Raw genomic sequence first — 24,806 nt, 5'->3', positions numbered from 1 at the left:
AGTGCAGGTGCCAATATACATGGATAGAGGAAATTTCCTTAAAGAGAGTTCCCTACATCAATTAAATCACAGCTTCAGGACATAAAGGAGTCTAAAAATGTGAGACTATGGGAGTAATGAAAGGGGACAGAGAAAAATTATGAGGACAAGATGATTCTGTTTTGTTTATGGCTCATATAAAGCTTAAATAATAATAAACAGAGACAAGTTCATTCAAACATAGTTTACAGCTTTTATTTGCTTACAAAACATAATGGAAATAGGTAAACAATAAATTATCTGCATGTTCACACCAATCCATGTAGATGAAATGAAAAAATCCCAGCAACCAAAAACTAAAGAATTCTTTCATTAAATATAGATCTCTCTTTAGATTGTAGGAGGGTTACTTTTAGCATAACAATTAGTTTGTCAAAACATGAAAAAAATATTTGTTTGCAAAATCATTGACCAAAAAAAAAAAAAAAAAAAGATACTAATCAGATCCTTGGTTTTGAGAATCTGGCAAAATATATCAGGGGTAATTAAGGATTGACCCAAGGCAAAATGGAATTTACCTGATAGCTTTCCCTCTGAAGAGGGAGCCTTTCCAATAGTCAGTGAGTTTATCTATTGGGTCCCTGAGGTAAACTTGGAATGCCCTTTTACCACATTTCTCCTGGGGGCCCATTTTTCCTTAATACAGTTGAAACTATACAATTCTGGGATTTCAAATTGTCTATTAGAGCAAGGAGTAGCTTTCAATTTTGGAAATGGATTTTGCATTCTTCACTGAGGATCTTTCTCAGAAAACATGAATAATCAGCCATACATTTAAAATAGTAAAAGAAAGCACCATTCTTTAAAGACAATAACTAATATACAGAGCTTTGGAGTTGTTGGGGTTTTTTGTGTGTGTTTTTTTTAAGTTGTTTTGCTCCTACTCCCCTGAGTAAGAGGAAGATCTTTTTTGGTCTTCATTATTATTAGACAATGATATAATCATAACAATATATCACTCTGAAAATATTTTTTAAAAGGGCAAATTAGACTATTTACTGAATAAAAGCTTTACAAATGAACCATACAATTCATATACCAACATTCCCTTTAGTAGCAATTTTAATTTAATGGGTTTTTCCAGTTCCTTTTGGAATAATTGGTTCCTGGGGCCATCAGATCAGGTCTTCTAAATCCTCTCGAACAGGTGTGAACTCCGGCTGATCAGGGTCAGGTGCTGGATAGGAAGACTGGGGGTATGAGACTAGCCAGGACAGGACCCAGGAACCATAAACTCTGTTCCCCTTTATATCATAGGTTCTCAAGGCCATGAATTGAATATGAGTTATGTGGTAATTGAATTCAAGGGATGTCTTGACCGCTTGGATTACTTTGTCCACCTTTACCCACCACCACCACCAAGAGGATGCAAATGGTTAGCAAAAGAGGAAAAAGCAAAAGATTGACTGTTGAAACAGTGTCCCTTTAATTTGTAAGAAGGAACACTGAAAACATTTAGCAGGATTATGAAAGCAAATAGGCAGGAGAGTGGGAAAGTGGTAAAGGGGTGAGAAGAGACCCAAATCATTATGGATAGCTCAGTGTTATGAGAATACCATCATCAGGAAAGAAGAGGAGTGCACCAGATCTGCATACTTCAAGCAAGTGATGAGTAGTAAAGACCAGATAGCAGATTTCACTCATTAACGTGATTGGATGTGGGAGGGAAGGGGAGACTGTACACTGGGCAGGTTGACATGGCTATTTTCATTTTGGAACCATGCTAGCTAGTTTCTGTGATGTGATTTTGTCTTCATCATTCCAATTTTCTCATTATGTTGCTTATGACACAAAAGCATGGAAGGCATAGAGGGCAAATGTGATAGAAAATCTTGTTTAGCGGTATGAGAACACTGATTGTGTACAAGCTACTGGATCAAGCTTTGGTGGTGGTGGTCAATATGGCAGTTCTGTATCCATGGCCAATTGCAAGGGAAAAATGCAACCAGAATGCAAGGCTTTGGCTTCAGTGCTGGTAATCATTGTAAGGGATCACATCTTTAAAGACAGAATGGCAGTCCGAGGAGTTGAGGAAACAAGGGTAGGAAGAGATGAACAATAAAGAAAAAGACATCAGACAAGCTTCATTCTGGACATATGGTTACCAAGGTTGTAGATACAATCAAGTCCAGTAAGCACTTTCTCTTGTTTCTCCCTTCAACTCTATCAGAGAAGGTCCTTATACAAATTTCATTTGTGAAATGATGCCTGAAAGCATTTATCTGCACAGCATAGCCTCTGACAACATGCATTTGATGGCAGTGTTTAAGGAAAAGAATTACTTATCAGGATCTGACTTTAGTAGTTAGTAATGAGGAGAGGTTATTATATTAATAAGTTTGCTTCTTGCTAAAATTGTTCTTATTCTCCTAATACATATATATATATATATATATATATATATATATATATATATATATATATACACATATGTAATAGTAGTAGTTGCTGTAGTAGTAGTAGTAGAAGTGGGAATAACAGTAGTAGATAAATCCCATGTGTAAAACTAGGGAACTCTGTTCATTATGCTGATGACAGGTAGAAGGTTCTCCCCCACAATGAACATTCTTACTGAGAGACTTTGACCATATCAGAGCAGCAGTTAAGAATGAAATTTTAAGACTCTTACCAATTCTTTCTAACTATCAACTAGAAAGTCAATGCCTCTAATGACTTCCTAAATATTCTGTGACTAGGAAGAGGGAAGGAAAGAAAACCTGGAATCTGCTGTTTTCAATCTTCTACATTTGAAAAAAAAACTTTTTAAGGGACTACATATTTTCTCAGTATATCTACTTTATAGCATTCAGGATATCTCCCCAGCTGATTCTGGCCTTTGTTGAACTTGAACTAAACTGTCCCATTATTCAGTGTCTTTTCTCTCCCTTCCCCACAACACCCAAGCCCATTACCATCATCACTACGGACTATACTCACCTCCAATACCATAGCTGGAACAGGAAGAAGGGTCACAGTAGCCAGGTTGACCTGAAGGCCCCTGTGGCCCAGGTACACCTAAGTGACCAGGTGGACCTCTAGGACCAGGTGAACCTTGTGGCCCAGGGCTACCAGTTCGACCTTCACCTGCAGGTCCTATAAGAGCACAAATGCACAGCTTGACTATTAGTATTCCTGTTGTTTAGAAAAATAAACTAAAGCTGCTAGCAAAAATAAACAAACTTGCTCTTCAGGTATCTCTTTACTATACAGAAATGTTCTTTTCTTCACATCTACTCCTTCCCAAACTATTCCTTGCTAATGGAAAATAAAATGGGATTCCCCTTCCTCTTTTAGGCAAATGTCGAAATCATTTCAGGACAGCAAAAAGTAAAACTCATTCTGAACTAGTATCTTCTAATAGTCTAAGTGAAAGGATTACATTTTGCTCTATAGCATTTTCCATAAAATAAAAAGTTATTTTCAAATATCCACATATAAGAATCCCAGGTAAACATACAAACATCCCCACATTTTAACCAAATACTTTAGGAAACATCACTCATGTTAAATAATAATATTTGTATCCTCACTCAACCAACAAAAAAAATTAGGGGAGTAGTTAAAAGAAAATGTTCTTGTTGTTATTGTTCTGTTATTTTGGTCACATCTGATTTTTTGTGATCTCATTTGAGATTTTCTTGGCAAAATACTGGAATGGTTTGCCATTTCCTTCTCCAGCTCATTTTACACATGAGGAAATTGAAGCAGAAAGGATTAAATGACTAGCCCAGGGTCACATAGCTAGAAGTGTTTAAGGCAGATTTGAACTCAGGAAGCTACTGTGCCACCAAATTTTTTAAAATTAAACTTTAGGGCAGTTAGATGTCACAATGAATAGAGCACCAGCCCTGAAGTCAGGAGCACCTGAGTTCAAATGTGACCTCAGAGACTTAACACTTCCTAGTCACTTAACCCCAATTGCCTCAGCAAAAAATAATAATAAAAAAAATTAAATTAAATTTTAACCCATATTAATATTCTTATATATTTTCTATAGAATTATTAACAATAACCCATTATATATATACCTTATACTTAAAAAGTAAGCATTTACTTATATTACCTCATTTGAGTTTTACATTTAAATTGGATAAATCCAATTATCTCTCTATAGGCTAATAATGCTGCTTACACTATATGACTTAGATAACGGGAGAAAGGAATAAGCATTAATATAGTGCCTTGTATTTTCTAAATATTGTACTAAACATATTACAAATATCTCCTTTGGTTTTTAACAACTTTTTGAGGTAGGTGCTAGTGTTTTCTCCATTTTACATCTGAGAAACCTAAGGTAAACCAATTAAGTGAGTTGCCCAGGATCACATGGCTAGTGAATACCTAAAATCATATTTCAATTCAGTTCTTCCTGACTTCAATTCGTGCTTTATTTACTTACTGTACCACCAGCTGTCTCTAAATAGTGGATTCAGTGATAATTTGGAAAAAGTTAAGATTTTCTGAGCTTAAAGGTGCTTAGGGGCCATCTAATAGGCTGGATCTACATTTCCAAAGGTCTTCAAGTTGAAAATAGGTATTGTTTCATTCATTATACTTATATCAATACATGAATGAAATAACTAATCATTTAATAAATAGATTAATTGGTACAATTCTCTCTTGGCTCAAGAGATTTCCAATTAGCTGTGAAATCTTTAAAGCTGAATAGGAAGGAAATCTATTTACGCCAAAATGTGCTATCAAGTTCATTCCTTCTAAAGAGCTTTTTAAAAAAAAGCCATCATGAGGTCCAAAACTAAAACTCTATAATGATTTTAATTTAATCAGACTAAAGACATAACATTGTCAATTTGTAATCTGGAGAGTATGTTTTAATATCAGAAGACAAGAATATATAGAAAGCTATAAATTCAGCTTTAGATGTGTAAAATCACAACCACCATCCTGGCAAATTGTACAATCTTTAGGCATTATTTTTGGTTAAATGAGGATAAATGCTGGGAGCTTCTCTGATTACAGTCACACACACAGCTCTCCCTCTAATATCCCAATCTTTTGAATGAGAAATAAAGGATTGTAGAGTGAATAAGGAAATAGATATGGCAGCTCCCCCTCCCCCCTCCCTTCAAACTCTACCCCCTTCACTAGACTGACAAAGAAATACTAGAATTTGAGATTTGCCTGCTATTGGTTTGGTGTGATATATTACCTGCAGGTCCAGGAGGACCTCTGGGTCCTTGAGTCCCAATGCCTGGATTTCCTTTTTCTCCCTTGACACCTGATAAACCTGTTGAGACAAGCACATTAGAATTCTATTTAGATTAGGCAAAATATTCACAGAGGTTTTCAGTAGCCAAAGAAGGGCAGGTATAGGGAAAGGGATTGATAGGAAGAAATTTCAGAGCAAGTTTAAAGTTTTGGGGAAAAAAATGTGCATGTATATGTAAAATACACACACACACACATATATACACATACACACATATATATTGTTGTTCAGTCATTTCAGTTATTCCAACTCTTAGTAATCCCATCATTTAAAGTTTTCTTTGGCAAAAAAAAAAAAAAAAAAAACTGGAGTAATTTGACATTTACTTCTCCTGTTCATTTTATGGATGGGAAAACTGCAAGCAAGGTTAAGTGACTTGCCCAGGGTCACCCAGCTAGTAAGTGTCTGAGACAGGATTTGAACTCAAGACTTCTGAATCCACACTCTATTCATTGCTCTGCCTGGCTGCCCAAAAGAAGAGAGAGGTTAGGGCTAGATACATATGCTTGATGATAATATACATAGAGATGATAATTGAGCCCCATGGAAGCAGATGAGATGAATTTATTTAAGAAACATATATTCTCTCCCCCCTCCCCCCACATACACACTCACTACCACCAAAACACATAAACAAGTCATTGCTTTCAATAAGTGAATCAACCAACAAGCACTTATTAAGTGCTAAACATTATGTTAAGCACGGAAGATAGAAAAAAAAATATAGAAAAAAGTCCCTTGACTCCAAAAAGGTTACAATCTGTTGAGAAGGCTACAAGTATCCATTTAAATATATACAAAACATATGCAAGATGATTTCTGAGGAGACATAGTACCTGGAGAAATTAGGAAAGGTTCTATATAGAATGAGGTGCTTGAATTGAGCTTTGAAGAAAATTAGGGAGTCTTAAGAGATAGAGGTAAGGACAGGGAACAACCTGTGTAAACTCATGGCAGGCGGTGGGTGGAGGGTGGGCAATTGAAGAGTGTGTATAAAGAACAAGAAAGCAACTAAACTGCACCACAATGCACAGAGCCCTGGGCCAGAGTCAGGAATTCAAATTTGACCCCAGACACTTACTAGCTGTGTGATCCTAGGCAAGTCACTTAATCTCTCTTTGCCTCAATTTCTCCATTTGTAAATTGGGGATGATAAACAGTAGCATCTACCTTTCATGATTATCATGAGAATCAAATGAGAAAATATTTGTAAAGCACTTCGCACAGAAACTGGCACACAGTAAGAGTTATATAAATTTTAGCTATAATTATTAGCTATTAAGATGGCCAATTGGACTGGATTGTAGAGTACATGGTTAAGGCTCTTACTCCCAGGAGTCCTTTAAAGTCAATAGACTTTGATATTAAAGTGAAAATTTGGCCCACTTAGGATGAAGTGTCCACTCTGCTGATTTTTCCATCTTCTCACTTTCCAGTTTCTAAAGTTATCTAAGTTGGATCATAGACCTTGGGGGCATAGGTCCTGTCTGTGCATACAGAGGCGACTGCAGTGTGTACTGTTGGCTCACTATAAATAATACACAATCACAAATGATTGCATCTGACATTTCCTTATGAAATAACTATCACATATCTGCAAAAGACACGAGTTATAAATGTCAGAGCAAAAATAAACAAACAAGTTGCTAAGTTTTGAAAAGTTTGAATTTCCATTAGAAACTTGGAACGATCAGAAAAGCCTGTGCTTAATTTTGATGATTCAGTCCCATAAATATCCAAACCAACTCATGCTTCTTTTCCATTTAACAGACCTCTATTAATAAACGGAAGGTTTTCATAGGTACAAATCAACTATACACATAAATAATCCATAGGGATTGTGCCTGCCAGAATCATTACATCTGGCTTGCTGAACAGACTATTCAATAAAGTGTAGAAAGACTGTAGAATAGTTTTAGAACAAAGACAAGATGAGGCTATATCAGTAAGGATTTTCTGAAATGATAAACCCAAAGAGAAAATTAAGCTATGTCTTTAGATATATCAGTGTTACATAGGGTTCTATAGTAATGGACTTTATTAAAGCAGGGTGTGTGTGTGTGTGTGTGTGTGTGTGTGTGTGTGTGTGTTCAGATTTACTATTCAATGATCCTCAACCAATCAGTAGATATTTATTATGCTCCTACAATATGCCAAACATTGAATTATGAGCTGAAGATACAAAAACATAAGGGAAAAAGTCCCTAACAATAACTTATATGCATTTTTAGAATTATAACTAGAAGGATCAGTAACAGCTAATAATTTTTTTCATAATGCGCAGAGAACTTCCTTTGGAATTATTTGTGTTTGAATTATTTTGTCTAACTTGTCTATTGAATTATCAGATATAATATTTGTAATTTTCCCCTGCACTTAAAAGAATTATTGACACCTTGGTTCAAAAACAGTAAAACTATTTCTAATCACTATTTCCTGGCTCTGTCACATTGCTTGAAGTTGTATTACCTCATAACTTCCCATGGACTAAATCTTTTTATAATCTATATTAGAGCTTTCTGCATTTATCTCTCCAATTCCTACTACTATGTAAGCTCTCTTAAATTAAGGAGTATGTTGTTTTCCATCTTTATATTTCCAACACCTACAATAGTGTCTCATTCCTATTAGGTGCTTTAAAAATGTTTATTAATTTGAATTATGAGCCAACTGCAGTTGTGGAAACAATTATGCTTATATGATGCTTTTAGATATATGGAATGCCCTTGTCCTCCCCTGTGAAGTAAGGAGGACAAATATCCTAACTTTAAAGAATTAAGAAATTAAAGCTCAGAAAGGGTTATTTATTGAGTAAAAATCCAATTATTCTTCTACTGAATGAGACATAGGCATTCAAAATTATACTTCTATCATTTTGCTTAGAGTGTTCTTCTGGAAATTGACAAATTCAGTCATTTTTAAAAGGGAAGGGATTATAGCATGATAAGATTGAAAAATTAGGGAGAGAAAGAAAAAGAGAAAACACTAAGAAATAGATCTTCATCACAATCTAATCTAACCCAAATTTTCCCTTCCCTTTCTGTACCTTCCTTGCCTTCTCTTTTTTTACCTTCTCCTTCCTCTCACCTGGAACCAGGCCTTCCAACCACTTCCCCACCATATCCACATCACACTGCTATTCCTTTTCAGTTCATTTTCTCTCATTAAAATGGATGTCTCTTGAGATCAGAGATTGTCTTTTTTGAATGTATTTATAGCATGCTTTTGTATTTATATACTGCATAGCACAATGCCTAGTAAATAGCACAGCAGTTAATATATCATACTCTCATTTGATGCTTGCAATAACTGTGAGGAAGGTGCTATTATTATCTCCATTTTAGAGATGAGCAAATTGAGGCTGAGATGAATTAAAAGACTTTCCTGGCATCACACAGCTAGTAAGGTCAGAAGAAGAAACTGGACTCATTTCTTCTTGATTTTAGGTCCAATACTCTAATCACTGTGCCACCTAGGTTCTCTAAACATTGAATAAATATCCATCTGTTTATTATAGCCTTAGAGCTAGCCCCAGAGTCTCATCTTTCATACAGGCTGTGTCACCCTAGACAAATCACAACCCTCTGTGCCTTAGTCAAGATTTTATGTTACAGATGAAAGTATATCCTCTCAGGGGCTCCTGAGACATCGATAAAATTATGCACAAATGTACAGAATATATACAAAGTTTTGGAGTGAGGGCAGAATTTATTAGCAAATGGAAGAATCCAAAAAAAAATGACATAAAAGATGATGCTTGAACAGAGTTTTGAAAGAAATGGAGGATTCTAAAAGGCAGATTGAAGAAGGAATAAGTGCATTCCAGACAGGCAGTACAGCCTAAGCAAAGGCAAAAAGACAGGAAATGAAATGTCATAGGTGAGAAAGATCAAGAAGGCCACTTTGGGGTGGACCATGGAATTTGTAAAGGATGGTATGATTGGAAAAGTAGGTTGGAGTCAGATGGTAAGTCTACTGTGTGCCAGGAAATGTGTTAAGCACTGGGGATACAAAAAAAGGTAAAAAACAGTCCCTGTCTTTAAGGAACTCATAGTCTAATTAATGGAGAAGACAACAAGCAAACAAATATGAGCAAACACAACAACCATAACATAACAACATCAAAAGCACAGAGATTGTTATCTCTATTATATAAATGAGAAACTAAGGCTAAAAGAGATTAGCTTTCCCAAAGCCACAAATGCTGAACTCTACTATTCTGAACCGAGTTCCCAATTTTCTTTCTTATATTGGCTCCAAGTACTTAATGGATTCAGGCTCCTATTTGTTTGCCTTCCCTCTTGCTCAGATATGATGCTACTACTCAGATATGCTCCCTTGTTATTATAACAAGGATGATGGATGAATCTGAGGGCACCTACAGAGGAATGCGTGTGCTAACCTGTTTTCTCAATATCACAGGGCATACTCGGTCCTCTTTTCCTCTTGCTGACCTGGAGATTACAACTCCTGACTTATTAACTGTAATGTTTACTTTCCTGGCTTACTTCCAAATCAATCTTCACATTCTACTTGGCACCAGATCCAAAAGCCAGACTCCTGATCAGAACGACTTAATCTTCTTAGTTTGACAACCTCACTCTTGCTGTCAGTAGGAGTATGTGTGGATTTTTAGGAACATATTTACTACCCTTCCTGTGCCTAATGGACAGCTTATCTAGGGTTAGGATCCTAGTTGCTTGTTACAAATTCTATGCTTATTGCTACAGCTCTTGACCTCTTGAGGGAATCTTAATCATCCCTATGGTAAATTTTACTGCACTAAGAACCCTAAAAGTTTAAACTCAGAATCAGAGAATTCCAGATATGGAAGAGAAGAGATCTCATTTCTAGTCCAACGTACACCCAAAGATAGAATCCTTACTTCCATACACACATGCAACAAATGGTTATATAGCCTCTTTTTGGAGACTTCCCAAAAGGCTGAACCCACTATTTCCCAAGGCAACCCATTCCACTGCAGGATGCCTCTCATTACTGGCAGCTTTTCCTGACATCAAGATTACATTTACTTCTTTGCTATTTTCATCCATTATTCTAGTTTGGCTTCTGAGGCCAAAAAAAGAACAAATCTTATCCATCTTTCACTTGTGATAGCATTTCAATCTGTTGGCAGTCTGAAGACTGCAATCATGCTCTTCCCCAACTTTGAGTCTTCTCCTTTCCAGGCTTACTCCAAACTCAAATATGTCTGATGCTATTCTTTAGTGGAGTCTACCATCTTTTCCTAGTCATCCAGAAAAGCTTTGTTTTTTAGTCTGTCTCTAAAGTTTTATATCTCAATGTGTAAAATTTTTATTTTTGACTACAGAAAAGTCCCATATCAATAGAAAGTTTTAATTGTTCCCTATATATTGTTTTCTAGAGAAATGCTACCTATATATTCTTAAATGGTCACACATTCAATTGATTTTTAAAAATATTATTATAAACAAAGCTATGTAGATATTTCATCATGGCTTGAACCAGATTCATCAGAAGAGTTGGAGAAGGAAATCTGTTCATTGCACGGGGTTTGGACCAGAATCTCAGAAGAGTCCATCTAGTCACAACCATATCTGGACAAGAATTCCCTCAACAAAACCTTAATATTATATGATCACCTACCCTGCCCCATTCCCAAACCATATCTCCAGGATATGGTTTTTTTTTTATTAATATCTGCATGTTCCCACTATAAAGCTAACTCATTAAATTATAGGAGGATATGAATGAAATAGCAGCCCAAAATAAGTCTTTGAATATGTAATCACCCTTTGAGGTTTTTAAAACTTTTCTATTGAGTTTTCTCCTTAGAGAGACAGACTGATATTGATAAAGTTTAGAATTAGGGAACCAAAATGAGATTAGGGTTTCTGGTGGTCAGGGAACTAAATGATAAGGTCTAGTGGCAGGTTCGGGGTTCAGGGAACCAAATAGAGAGGTTTGGCTCCCCTGCAACCCCCTGGGATTCAGTGCAAGGGTAGGTAGTTTTGGAGACTCCCTTCTGGCAGTGCAGAGTAAAGGAATTTACAGACCGAAAACCTAGATTTATAAAAAGAAGTTTATTACAGGGGAGGTTAGAAATCCTGACAGAGAGGCATGAAGTCTGGTTAGGGAAATAGGTGAGGGTAAAGAGAAGGTGACACTGGAAAAGAATATTCCAATGGACAGAAGCTCCTTGACATCCCAAGCATGTCATAGCTGGCATGTTTGGAACCTCTGCAAAGAGAAGATTTTAGATTGGCTCTTTTATAATAGGAGTTTTAGCTACAAGCTGAAGGGAACTCATGGGTGAGTTCTTGATGGGACTGGACACAGCTTGAGTTGAATAGCGTTGAAATTCTTTAGCTCAGGACTCCACTAGCCCCACCTAGGTAAACTACTTTATCTGATTCCCTGGTGTTGTCTCTCACTAAGGCAGGATTGAAGGAGATTTTTATCTAATAATAGTAATGACAACTGGCTTTTAGATATAGGACTTTAAAGTTTGAAAGGTATTTTATACATTATTTCATTTAACTCTTACAACAACCCTGCAGGGAAAGTGATGTTATTAATCCTATTTTATAGATAAGGAAATTAAAACTCAGAGATGTAAAGTGACAGCCATGGTCACCCAGCAAGTAAGTGTCTGGGAGAGGATTTGAAGTCAGATCTTCATGATTATAAATCAAATATTTTATCTACCTAGCTACCTATTAGTCTTATATTAAGGGTCTAAAGATCTGGATTCTATATTTGAAATAAACTGATACATGTGACTTCTGGTTAGTCACTTCACTAATCCCTCAAGCTTCAATATTCTCCTTGGTAGAAAGAGAATGTAGGACAAGATAATTTGAGTTCAGCTTTAAATCTCATGATTGTTTTTCCTCAGTTGGTTGTGTAACATTTATAGCATTTTGATGAGAAAGCTATAAATTATTCAAAATTATCATAAAAAACTACCTCAATAGTTCCCATAGTTTGTAATTCAAAATACATTATTTTAAAAGCAGTCTCTGCTTTTACTTATTCAAATAGCACTGATGATATTTAAATTAGAGCATTTGTCTGCTGTTTCTAGTAGGGTTATAAAGTGATGTGCAAACTGATTGAAAAAATCATAGGACTTCTAGTTGGAAAGTGCTTTAGAGATCAATCAGTATAATTTTATAAGCATTTAAACTGGAGTATACCATTCCCTATACAAGGCACTATTCTTGGCAGTGAGTAGATGATGAAAGAATAATATAAGTGATATGAAAAGCAGTCTCTGCCCTCATGATGCTTACATTCTACCCGAAAATATATAACACATAAGCAAATAATTGTAAATCTTCCTCATCTCTCTCAATAAAATCTAAAATAGAATATTTTAACTCATTATTCAGGCTCCTAAAGCTAGGATTATCACAGAGCACAACCCATACCCATATTCCACTCTATGGGCATATGGGGAAGAAGATTTACAAGTGAGAAAAATTTGGACTTGATTGGGAACTTGTTTGAGGTAATATAATTTGGTCAAACAAATTTGTACTGGTTAAGCAAAAGAAGTTGATCAGTGAAACAGATTAGGTACACAGTATACACCAAAACAAATGAACACAATAACCTAGTGACAGGCTGCATTTATTTGTGATAAACCCCAAGATTCAAGTTATTAAGGTAAGACCTCATTACTCAACAAAAACTGCTGGGTGGTACAGTGAAATGAGTGCTGCATTTGACATCAGGAAGATTCTTCTTCCCAGATATGTGAAACCTGTTTGCCTTAGTTACTTCATCTGTAAAATGAGCTGGAAAATGAAATAGCAAACCACTCCAATATCTTTGCCAAAAAAACAAAACAAAACAAAAAACCCAAATAGGGTCATGAAGAGTAGGATATGACTGAACAACAACAATAAACTGAAGTAAATTACTCTCCCAATGTCAAAACAGTAATAAATTATGGTCTTCTGAGTCCAAATCAAGACCTCTAGAGATGCTAGTCAGCAGCTCAAGAAAGAGAGGCTAGAACATGCTATATTAGTTTTAGAGATATTTGTTTAGGAGTAGTAGTTGAAGGATATTTCATATATATATATATATATATATATATATATATATATATATATATATATATAAAATTTATCAATGCACTTCTGATAGAATTGTAAATTAATATAGCTATGAAAAGCAATCTGGAATTATGCTCCTAAAGTTAGCAAATTAAAATTACTACCCTTTAACTCAGTGATAGCATTGTTAGGTCTATACCCCCAAAATGAGAAGATTGGAAAAGATGATCTCTAAATCTTACAATCATATGGCAGAGAAATTTACTTACAAAACTGGCCTACAACTAGAAAGAATTGGACAAGATGGATAATATGTCTCTTCTATTCTCAGGTTCTATTAGTGCAAAAGTTTAACAGCATTTCCATGTGGTTAATTTGATTATTTTTAAGGACATATTAAAAATATTCATAAAAAATGAATGGCTCAGAAAAGTTAGGCAACTCACTTTATAGTCAATCTGTTTGGGAACTAGGGCTTGACCTCAGGTTGTCTGACTCAAAATCAAGCATTCTTTTCTATTATACCATTTAACAGTAGACAATAGAGAGAAATAGTAAAGTATAGTAGGGGGAAAAAAAACAGAATTTAGCATCTGAAGCCCTGGTTCTGTCACAGTGTCAAATTGTTGACATATTGAACTTGAGTCCCCAAAACCACTAGATTTCTTTGTATAGGAACTGCTCCCTAGTAGACTTTCCCCATCCTAAAGGGTATTTGTGAAAGTGATTTTTTGGCGCCCTGACACAGAAGGTTACATTTATCTCTATGTAATGTTATTATATTCAACTCATTTCCTTATTCTAGACTGTTTGGATTTGGGGGGAGCATGGCTGTACCATCCAACCCAATGGCTAATCCGCTAAATTTAATATCATCAGCCCATCTGACAATCAGGCTATCTATCCAGCCCCCACTCCTCAATCCCTTTGATACAAGGAATGGGACCCCTTTTCTCCTCCTCAGGATACTCCCAGAGGGGGAGGGGCACGCCCTTCCCAGACAACTCTCAAATAAGTTCAATTGGAAATCTCAGCCTGGGGCATAGTCAACATCCTCTATTGAATGGTTCAAACTGCTCCCCAGCTCCAAGCCAAGACTGACCCAATATAACCAAGGATTTGTCAACCTATCTTTGCAGAAGTCCTAACAGGATTTTGCCATTGATGAAGATATTTTCTTCTCAGTGTAAACCTATTTTTGCAATAGTCCTAACAGGACCTTGCCCACTAAGGAAGCTGTCTTCTTAGTGTACTATTTTCTTAGCACAAATAAATCCTGTTTTTTTTTTTTTGTTTTTTTGTTTTTTTTTTGCCACAAACCTCATGCCTGTATTTACTGGGGTTTGCAAATTCTTTTGAAAAACCCAGCCAAGGGGATCCCATTGCTGTTAAGGGATCTCTTAGCTTCAATAATAACATCTCATCATCTTCACACAATAGGCTCTTAATAAATGTTTATTGATTTATTTGATCTGAAATTATTACTTAAATATGAATTATTTTAAAATTGTGTGATGATCAACTTTGATAAATTTAGCTGTTCTCGGGAATACAATGATTAAGACAATTCCAAATGACTCAGGATGGAAAATGCTATTCACATAACCAGAGAAAGAAATGTGGAATTTAAATGCCAATTAAAACATTATTTTCACTTTTTGGGGCTTTTTTGGTAGTTTATCCTTTTGTTCTAATTTTTTTTTCACAACAAGACTAATGTGGAAATATGTTTAATATGATTGTATATGTATAACCTATATCAGATTGCTTGCTGGCTTGAGCAGGGAGGAAGGAGGGGGACAAGAAGGAGGAAAAAATAGAAATCAAAATCTTATAAAAGTAATTGTTGAAAAATAAAAAAAATAAGGTTAAAAAATACAATACAATAGGGGGAGGAGAAATTAACTTCTTATTCCCCAGACTGGAAAAAAAAAGGTTCAGAAAAGTTAATTATTTCTCTAGAGGGAGAATATTATAGAATGGAAAGAGGCTTGGCCAGATAATGAGAGGAACTGGCTGTGGTATTTACTAGCTGTGTGTGACCTTGGTCAATTTTTTCTTTCTCTGAATTTAATTTTTCCTTACAAAATGAGAAGGTTGAACAAGACAATCTCAAAATCTTATGATCATATGGCAGAGAAATTTCTGAGCAAAATCATCCTAAAAGATTAGACAAGAGGAGTGAGGACATCTTTTCTATTTACAATTTCTATGTGTACAAAAGTTTAGTACCATTCCCATGTGGTTAATATTGAATATTTTTAAGGGCATGTTAAAATTTTTCACTAAAAAGAAATTATCACAATTCATATAAACATTTGCAATCATATTATATAAACTATTTTGTGCAGATTTCCATTTACTTGTCCATGCTGAAGTTCTTGGAATTTAGAAAAGGTTAAAGAACACTTAAAAAAATCTTTCCCTATATGTTTTTATTAACTCCATTTATAGAAGAGTGAGCTAAAAAGAAAAATCTTGGCCACGAAATAAGCCTGAACTGTCTGTCAAAGAAAGTTTGAGAACTTTAAAATGATAGCCATGAACAACACTGGGCATCCTAATGAATAGAAAACTTGCCTCAAAGTTAGGGTATTGAGGATAAAAATCCCCATTTGATAACTTATTGGCTGTGTGACTCTAGGTAAATCATTTTACTTTCAAGTGCTCTAGATGACTCTACAAGAGCCCAAGTTGTAGAAGTGCTGATTTGTGGAGAGAGGAGTTTCCTCACCAGGCATTTTTGATGTTATTGAAAACACAGGCTTATACAAAACAAACTAACAAAGAAAAAACTAAACAAATAAACAGAAAAGGCCACATACTTTTAGTAGCAGATTGAAGAGAGAATGGGAGCTAAAAATCTGACCAGGTGAATTCTAACAAACCAACTGCCCTTTATCAAGCGCCTAATGTATACATCTGTTTTGGGAGAAAGAAGTTTCCTAAAGGAGTTTACAGACTAAAGAGGAAATATGGAAACATGTAGAGAGCTGAAACTCTGTATGATTTAAACAAGGGATTAACTCAGTGGAATTGATAAGACAATGCTTATCTAGTTTAGCATGGTGATTAATAGTTCTCTAGTTCAGTATGATTGAATCAATCTTACAACAAATAATGGTTCCCTAGTGACATAAAATTAGTTTATACTCAGTACGATGAATGGATTTAAATTGTAATAGAGTATTTAAGATGTCAAGAGTCAGACCTAGAGGGGCACTGGAACAGACTTGGGAAAGACAGAGGACTGGAGGCTGGAGCACAAACTCCCGGACTCAGGGAGACTTCAAGACACAGACCATTGTGGTGGTCCTCCTGACTCCTCCACAGAAACCAAGATACATTCCAGAGGACCTCCAAAAACGGGGCCCCGGGGCTCCAGGCAAGGAAACAGACTATGAAGGAGATAATAAAGAATTTAGACTTTATCCCTGGTTATTCTCGTGGTGCTTACTCAGCTGAAAAGAAGGCTGATCTAGAGACCTCCAGAAAACCAACCAGAACACTACAGAAACAAGATATGAAACAACTAGAGAACAATAAAGAATTATTTATCTCTCTATTACATATTATTAATACATATTTTTGTGATAAATACTATATATTTGTGCATGTTGTTATAAATATTTTACATATTATTATGTTTTATATATGGATATAGATAGATACACACATATATCTTCAGTCATTTCAGTCATATCCAATTCTTTGTGATCCCATTTGGGGTTTTCTTGGCAAAAATACTGGAGTGGTTTGCTATTTCCTTCTCTAGTTCATTTTGCAATTGAGGAAACTGAGGCAAACAGGGTTAAGTGAATTTCCTAAGCTCACACAGCTAGTAAATGTCAGAAGCTGACTTTGAACTCAGAAAATGGATCTTCCTGACTCCAATGCATCCCTTGCTGAGGCTAGAAGGTTGGTATCAAACAGTGACCATAAGTATGTTGGCATTCTGTAGTGGGCTGGGGACAAATAAGTGAGAGCAGAAGGAAGAATAGGAAGAGCAGGGGCCAGTCATGTAGAGGCCTATCAAGCCTCATATCAAGTGACAGAAGCAATGAGGAGCTGGGGTTTTTTGTAGGTTTGTTTTATATATCTCTGCTGAAGCAGAGAGAGCGAGCACAGTACTGTATAGTAAAGTTAACATAGGTGGGGTTTTTTTTTGGGGGGATGCAGAATTCTTTCAGAATTCTTTACAATTTGCAAATTGTGAATGTAGATTAGCCAGAACTGTCAGCATTTAAAAGCAAGTAAAACACCCGATTAGAGTACTAGATTTGAAGTCAGGAAATTCCAAATTCAAATTTTACCTCAAACACTTAATGATTGTGTGACCTGAGTAATTCACTTAACTACTGCATAATTCAGTTTCCTAATTTATCTAATATAAATTAGATGTCTCACCTGATGAGGATCAATGAGATAACATTCAAAGTATTTTACCAATCTTAAGAATGCTCTATAAATGCTAACTGGGCTTTTTAATGTTAGTCTCATTTTTTATCTGATTTTTTGCTTTGTATTTTTCTCATAAGACAAAACTAGAAACAAGGATTGCAAGTTACATGTATATGCAAAATTAAAGAGTAGAAAACTTTGGTAATGGTCTTCAGGAAAAAAACAGGATAATTGCTTGTCACGAGTGCTACACAGAAAATTCCTATTTGGTTATAGCCTAGACTACATGACCTTTCATTTTACAAATGAGCAAACTGAGTCAGTTTCCTTGAAAATTCATGAATATATGAATTTCTTGAGTAAATCATTAAACCTTTCTCATATGTAAAACAGGGATAATAGCACCTAATTCAAAGGACTTAAATGAGGATCACTTCACAAACCTTAAAATGCTATGTAAAGAAAAGCTATTATTACAGTATTTTCAAGAGAGAATAGTAATTTCAAATGCCATACTAGTTTGAAGGCTGGGAAAGAAAAGCCTTCCCTGCTTTATCATTCATTATGTGGTTTGACTGTAACAAGAGGACATAAAAGGCATGGAAGTATTATCATCTTGAAATAATAGAGATCATTTGGAAATATTTAGGCAACTTCCCAACAAAGAATGCTGAACAAATCTGAAAGATGAATTTGCATTAGTGATGAGAGGAAAATCAAGGAGGGTTGGGAGGAACCAAATTCCAACAGCTGCCATGAGTATCTTAATTTGATTAATTTTAAACATTTCTCTATCAGTGATAGGAAACTCATGTGATGCTTGATGCATTGGATATTGCATGGAGGGGGGGAGGGAATTACAATTAAATCTAGATTTGATAGTGAGGCATGATTCATATATTTTTATTTCTTAAAGGAAATCATGCTTCAGAAATCTCTCATCTTCTAGGATCTTATCTTAGTTGAGTGTAGATAGAGCATGAATTGAGTGTTGTCTTCAGTAGACTGAAGGTTAATATTTTCTCTTTCTTGAAGAATGAAAAATGAAATTCTTGAAAAATGAATTCTCTACAGTTTCCTTCTGCTTGGTTCTGTAATGTTTTGATTATAGTTGTTCTTTTTTTCTCTCTTTTCACAGCATCAGAATTAACCCTTCTGTTATACAACTTATCTTTTGACAGTCTCTCTCTTCTTCCTCACTTGGATAAAACCAAACATTAGATTCAGCTAGTTAGAAATATCTCCTTTCTGAAAGAACTCTTTTCTGAAATTATCACTTCATTGAAAAATCTTCCCAGTGTTTCCCATTGGTTGGAAAATAGCTAAACAAATTGTGATATATCAATGTAATGGAATATTACTGTACCATAAGAAACTATGAATATGAAGAATTCAAAGAAACATGAAAAAACTTTTGTGGACAGAGAATGAAATAAGCAGAATTAGGAAAACAATATACACAATGATGAAAACAATATAAGTAGAAAACAAACAAAACTGAAACTAAATAGATGTTCAAAAGAGTTGAGAAAATGTACCTTGCTCGCCTTATTGCAGAGGTGAGGTAATGTGGACATGGGATATTATTACATATACTGTCAGATGCAATGTATTTATTGCTTTTGCCTAATTGTCCATTTTCTCTTTTTAAAAAAGAAGGATGTTACAAAGGAAGTCTCTTTGGGTAAGGAAGATGAGAGGGATATATATGAAAATGAATGTGATATGAAAGCACAAGTCATCAAAGAATGTTTTTAAAAATCTTACTAATGATAACATGAAGCTAAAGGGATAGAGCATTGATTGGCAGTGAGGGAATCAATCACTGAGTTCTAGCTTAGCAATAACTAGATAGTGTAACCTTTGAAAAATCATTAAATTTCTTTCAATCTCAGTTTCCTTATCTGTAAAACAATTTCTAAGGTGCTTTCTTACTCTGACAATCTATGACCTATATCATCTAAATCTCCAGAAAACTCAATTTGTCTAAAAATCAGAACCATAAGATTTTATTATTTGATCTGTATTCATTTTCTCATGTCTCAAACTTGGCTTAATTTGGTTTCCTCTGCAGAAATGTAAAATATATTGATTGCCAAGTCCTTGTTAGTGACTGTACAGGAAGAAAAAAAATACAAATAATCCTGCAAACAATCTCTCTAAAAGCACTTAAAAAGTCATTCCTTTTAAATGCTAAGGCTTATACTTATGGGCAATCAACTTGGACACTGCCAAGTGAAAATTTATAGGAAATCAAAAATCTTGTACAGAATGGTTCAACATTAGAAAATGATATTAACTTATCATGGAAATGACAGTAAAGAAGAGCCATTACTATCTGTTTTGCCACTGAATCCTAAAGACTGTGAAATCTTTTAATCTGAATTGCAGCTAAAACTAGTTAGACAGATAGATTGGTAGGTAGGTAGATAGATAGATAAATAGATAGATAGATAAAGTAGATAGGCTCAGTAGATAGTCTCCTCCATTAGAACGTGAGCTCCTTAGTGTCTTGCTTTTCTATTTCTATCCTTACACTTGGTATAGTATTTTGTACATAATACGCATTTAATAAATACATCATTCATTCATTCATTTCCTTTGTGGAATTTGCAATTCTTAAAACTCCTGTTTCATGAGCTCAATGGTCCTGATGAAGATGATAGGAACAAGGAAGGTGAAGTTGAATTCCAGATGATATAGCCTTACTCTTGTAAACATCAATTTTGACTACAACCATATACTCATAAATAAACAACATTTATGATGGTTTTGGTGCTCCAGTAAAAGTAACAACCACTCTCAGTGACTCAAAGAGCCTTATGCAAAAGAAACTGAGGCCTGTACAAACAAAATTAATGGAAAAAGAAAACAAATTAAAGAGATGTTTTACATAAATTTATTGTAAATTATGTATATTTCATGTATATACTATCCATTTCATTGTATATATTTCATATATATTCTATATTTCACATACAACATATGTATAACATATATAGCTTACATTTATGCAAAATATTTAGGTAAGTACCTATATGTCTTTCTTTTTTACCTATACATAGAAGCAAGGTGCCTCTGTGTTTTTTCTTTTTTTACCTGTTTTTTTCTTTCATCAGAATGATTGTTACCAGGATTATATTCCCAGCCAGTATGTGTTCTGCTCTTCCTCCAAATGTGCAACTGAATTTTACTGCCAGATTTTTGGGAGGCTCCAACAGCTGCATTTAGCTATGGAAATCTGATGACCATGAGATCCATGATGATGACTATTATTCCTCTTCCATCTTGGAGTCATTTTGGTCCTAATTCCTGCTCCTTCTCAGCTGTACTTACCCACAGATTAGTCATAGGAACACATTCTCTAGCTTCACTGAGATAAGTCTTTCCCCACTATCCTGCAATTTCTAAATCTCTGAGAGGAAATTTCACTCACTTTTAGAGATGTGGCCTTTGGATAAGGAGACAGCTTTTAATTTTCAGTGTTTATTTTGTGGGGTAGTGTAATTTCAACCTGTTCTTCAGTATGTTTCATCTTTCCATTCTCCCTTCCCCCTGTCCATTTTCTATAACAAAGCTTATCTTTGTTCAGGTCAGCAACAGAAACCTAGGACTGACAGGCATGAACATTAGCCCTTTTCTCTTATACTAGAATCATTTGGACCTTGGTCTTGTGGGCCAGGGAAAGCTTGTGGGGAAAGTCTTCAAACCCAAAGGTCATTCAGAGGTTTTCCTTCTCAAACAACAATACTATATTAGTCTTTGGAGTTACATGGGAAAGGGAGCCACTTTCCTCTACATCAAAGTCTTAGACAAAGACCTGAAATTTGCTCTTGATTAAAAAATGTCAGTCAAACATTTATTTTTTAAGCCCTCAATTTAAACTACTTAACATTCTCATGACTTGAAGAGTTGGCAGATGAAAAGAAAAAAAAATCACTGACATAAAAAACTCCCTCCAAAACTAAGGAAATGAATAAGATAAAGAAGGGACAGTCATTAGGATGCTATCTCTCAGTGATTTCTATTCAACCTTTTCCAGGAAATGTTGAAAGAATGGTAAACATCACAATCATTTAATAGCAGGAAAAGTCAACAAGCATTTGCTAAGTGCCTTCTCCATGTCAGATTCTGTGCTAAACTGTGGAAAAGCATAGATAGAAAGGCAAAAACAGCTGCTGCTCCCAAAGATCTCACAGTCTGATATAGTAAACAATAGGCAAACAACCACATGTGTGTGAATCTAATGCATGTATGTATGTGTATACATGTATGTGTGTACATGTGGATGTATAAGTAATTATACACACACACACACACACATTTTGTGTGTGTGTCTCTGTGTATGGTGATTTCCTTGAAAAGGAACTATGGGTAAAGAGGATCAGAAAAAGCTTTCTATAGAAAGTAGGATTTTCTCTAAGAATTAAAAGAAGCTAAGGAAGTCAGGGAACAGAGATCAGGAAGGAGAGAGTTTCAATGAAGGATGGATAACAACAACTAGGGAAAATATTCAAAGTTAAGTGATGTGTAAAACAGCAAAGAGGTAAGTGTCCTTGTATCATAAGAATAAATGAAGGGAAATGAGGTGTAAGAAAAATAGAAAGGTCAGAGAGCATCTGGTTAAGAAGGGATTTAAAAGCCAAAGCATTTATTTTATCTTAGAGGTGATAAGGAACCACTGGAGTCTATTGACTATAGTAGTGTTATAGTCAGACTTGTGCTTTAGGAATGTCAATTGGATAGCCTATTTGAATACAGATAAGAGAATGGCTAGGGGTAGGGAATCCAATGGGCAAACTTCTATGATAGTCCAGGAGTGAGGTGGTAGTGTCAGCAGATAAAAGGCATTAATATAAAGCTACATGATTAGCTAATAGCATCAGTCAGTCAAAAAACATTTATTAAGCACCTACTCTATTCCAAGCACTGTTTTAAGAAATAGGGATACAAGAAAAAGCAAAAACATGGCCCCTGTTCTCAAGAAGTACATTTCAATGATAGGGAAAAACATGTAAGCAAGATAAAAGTGTATGTGTATGCATATAATCTATATTATATCCATATATACACATATGCACTTATATGACCATACATGTAATACATGTTTATTATCATGGGATGTAACTTGAGAAAAAAATACTAGTAAAGGGGGAGGAAGAAGAACATCATGCAGAAGATGGGATTTGAGCTGAACTTTGAAAAAAGGCAGGGAAATCAATTAGGATGCAGGAATAAGGAGAAAGAGCTAGGCATGGGGATACAGCCAGTGAAAGGGGATAGTCAGGAGATAGAATATCTTGTATGAGAAATAGAAAGAAGATCAGTGTTGTTTGATTATAGAATTGGCAAAAGGGAATGATGAAGATTGAAAAGGTAAATAGAGGCAGACAAAAGAGATAATTAGAAAACTGAAAGAAATTATGGGAACCAAGGTCTAATAGAGGAAAGGCCTTCAGAGGACCTAGATCTTCACCCATTCGTTATTCTGGTAAAACAACAACAACAACAACAACAACAAACAAAAACAAACAAAAAAAAAAAACCAAACTAAGGCTTAGGAGAGTAAATGATTTGTCCAAAATCATAATAATCTTACCTGAACAGTTTCCTCATCAATAAAATGGAGATAATACATCAATTGGGGAATGGCTGAATAAGTTGTGATTATTATTCTGAAATAAATTATGAGCATGCAGAATTCAAAAAAGCTTGGAATGACTTAGATGAACTAATGCTAACAAAAGTGAGTAGAGCCAGAAGAACATTGTACAAAAAAAACTAGCAAGATTATATGATAATCGATTGTGAAAAGTTTAATTTTTCTCAACAATGCAGCGATGTAAGACAATTCTAATTGATTTGGGATAGAAAATACCACCCCAGAGAGAATTAGGGAGACAGAATGTGGATCAAAGCATAGTTTTTTACCTTTTTGTTTATTTGATTCCTTTTACTTTCTCATGGATTTCCCCCCTTTTTGTCTATTCTTTTTTTTTTGCATAACAGAATATAGAAACATGTTTAAAAGTATTGTGCATATCTGCTATCTTGGGGAGAGGGGAGGTAAGAGATAGAGGGAGAAAAAATCTGGAGTACAAAATCTTACAAAAATGAATGTAGGAAAACTATCTTTACATGTATTTGGAAAAATAAAACAGAATTGAGAAAAATAAAAAATTAAAATTATGTGCTGGCAACCTACCTGAGGTAGGTGACTACTCAAGAGCCCTGAGCTGGCTGCTCATCCTATCTTCCCTTCATCTTGTGCACATCTGTATCTATGTGTCCTAGAATCTTTTCCCTTTTCTCATACCTCAACTTCTACCTCTTCTCTCTTTGGTACAGGATTCTATTATAGTCCATTTTTCTCTTCTTTTTTTTTTTCTTTAAACTCATCTAGCCCACAATATTAAAGAATAAATAAATTTTACTTTATTTTTTAATAAAATAAACCTAAGGGCAGCTAAATGGCACAGTGGATAGAGCACCAGCCCTGAAGTCAGGAGGTCCTGATTTCAAATCTGGCCTCAGACACTTAACACTTCCTAGCTGTGTCTCCCTGGGCAATTCACTTACCCCCAATAAATAAATAAAATAAACCTATCCCATGTCCTGGGATCTCTGACCTGAGGATCACAAAAGCAGTAATTGAAGTGCTGGGCCCACAGGAGATTCGTTTTAGTTTGTCAGGTTACCTGACAAAACCATTACAATAGTAAAGCACAATGACTTAGGATAGCCATGGGAATGTGTTTCATAGGCAAACTCAGATGTGCCTTTGGAGCCCAGAAGGAAGTCAGGACTACAAAAGAAAGTGAGGCACACCAACACACAGAGAGGTAGTATGATACTATTGAAAGAATACAGGCTTTGAATGTTGACATGCAGAACTCCCAAATGGGTGACATACATTTTGGAGTTAAAAAAAAAAAAACAACAACGGAAAAACCCACCAAAGTTCACTACTTCCAGATCTGGTTTCTGTAGGACTCAGAATCCAGGACTCCAAAGTCCATTTCAAGATTAGTGGCCATATTGACTCCTATATACCTCAAGATGCCTTTCCTCCAGCAATTTAGATCACT

General features: G+C 35.2%; 1 protein-coding gene across 2 annotated transcripts in view; it reads right to left on the bottom strand.

Moving 5' to 3' along the window:
- Window positions 1–208: 208 nt before the first annotated feature.
- COL14A1 (collagen type XIV alpha 1 chain) overlaps window positions 209–24,806 on the bottom strand; it is a 253,774-nt gene continuing 229,176 nt past the window's right edge. The window contains exons 46-48 of one of the 2 annotated variants that reach the window (XM_051971025.1): window positions 5,210–5,287; window positions 2,977–3,132; window positions 209–2,037 (exon numbers count right to left, since the gene is read on the bottom strand). In XM_051971025.1, the coding sequence (XP_051826985.1) occupies window positions 2,006–2,037; window positions 2,977–3,132; window positions 5,210–5,287 (266 nt within the window). In that variant the 3' untranslated portion in view covers window positions 209–2,005. The remainder of the gene's footprint in view (window positions 2,038–2,976; window positions 3,133–5,209; window positions 5,288–24,806) is intronic. The other variant, XM_051971024.1, reaches the window with a different exon arrangement.

Source organism: Antechinus flavipes, chromosome 1, assembly GCF_016432865.1.
Source record: "Antechinus flavipes isolate AdamAnt ecotype Samford, QLD, Australia chromosome 1, AdamAnt_v2, whole genome shotgun sequence".
Taxonomy (NCBI): domain Eukaryota; kingdom Metazoa; phylum Chordata; class Mammalia; order Dasyuromorphia; family Dasyuridae; genus Antechinus; species Antechinus flavipes.
This window is presented reverse-complemented; position numbering and strand designations above follow the sequence as displayed.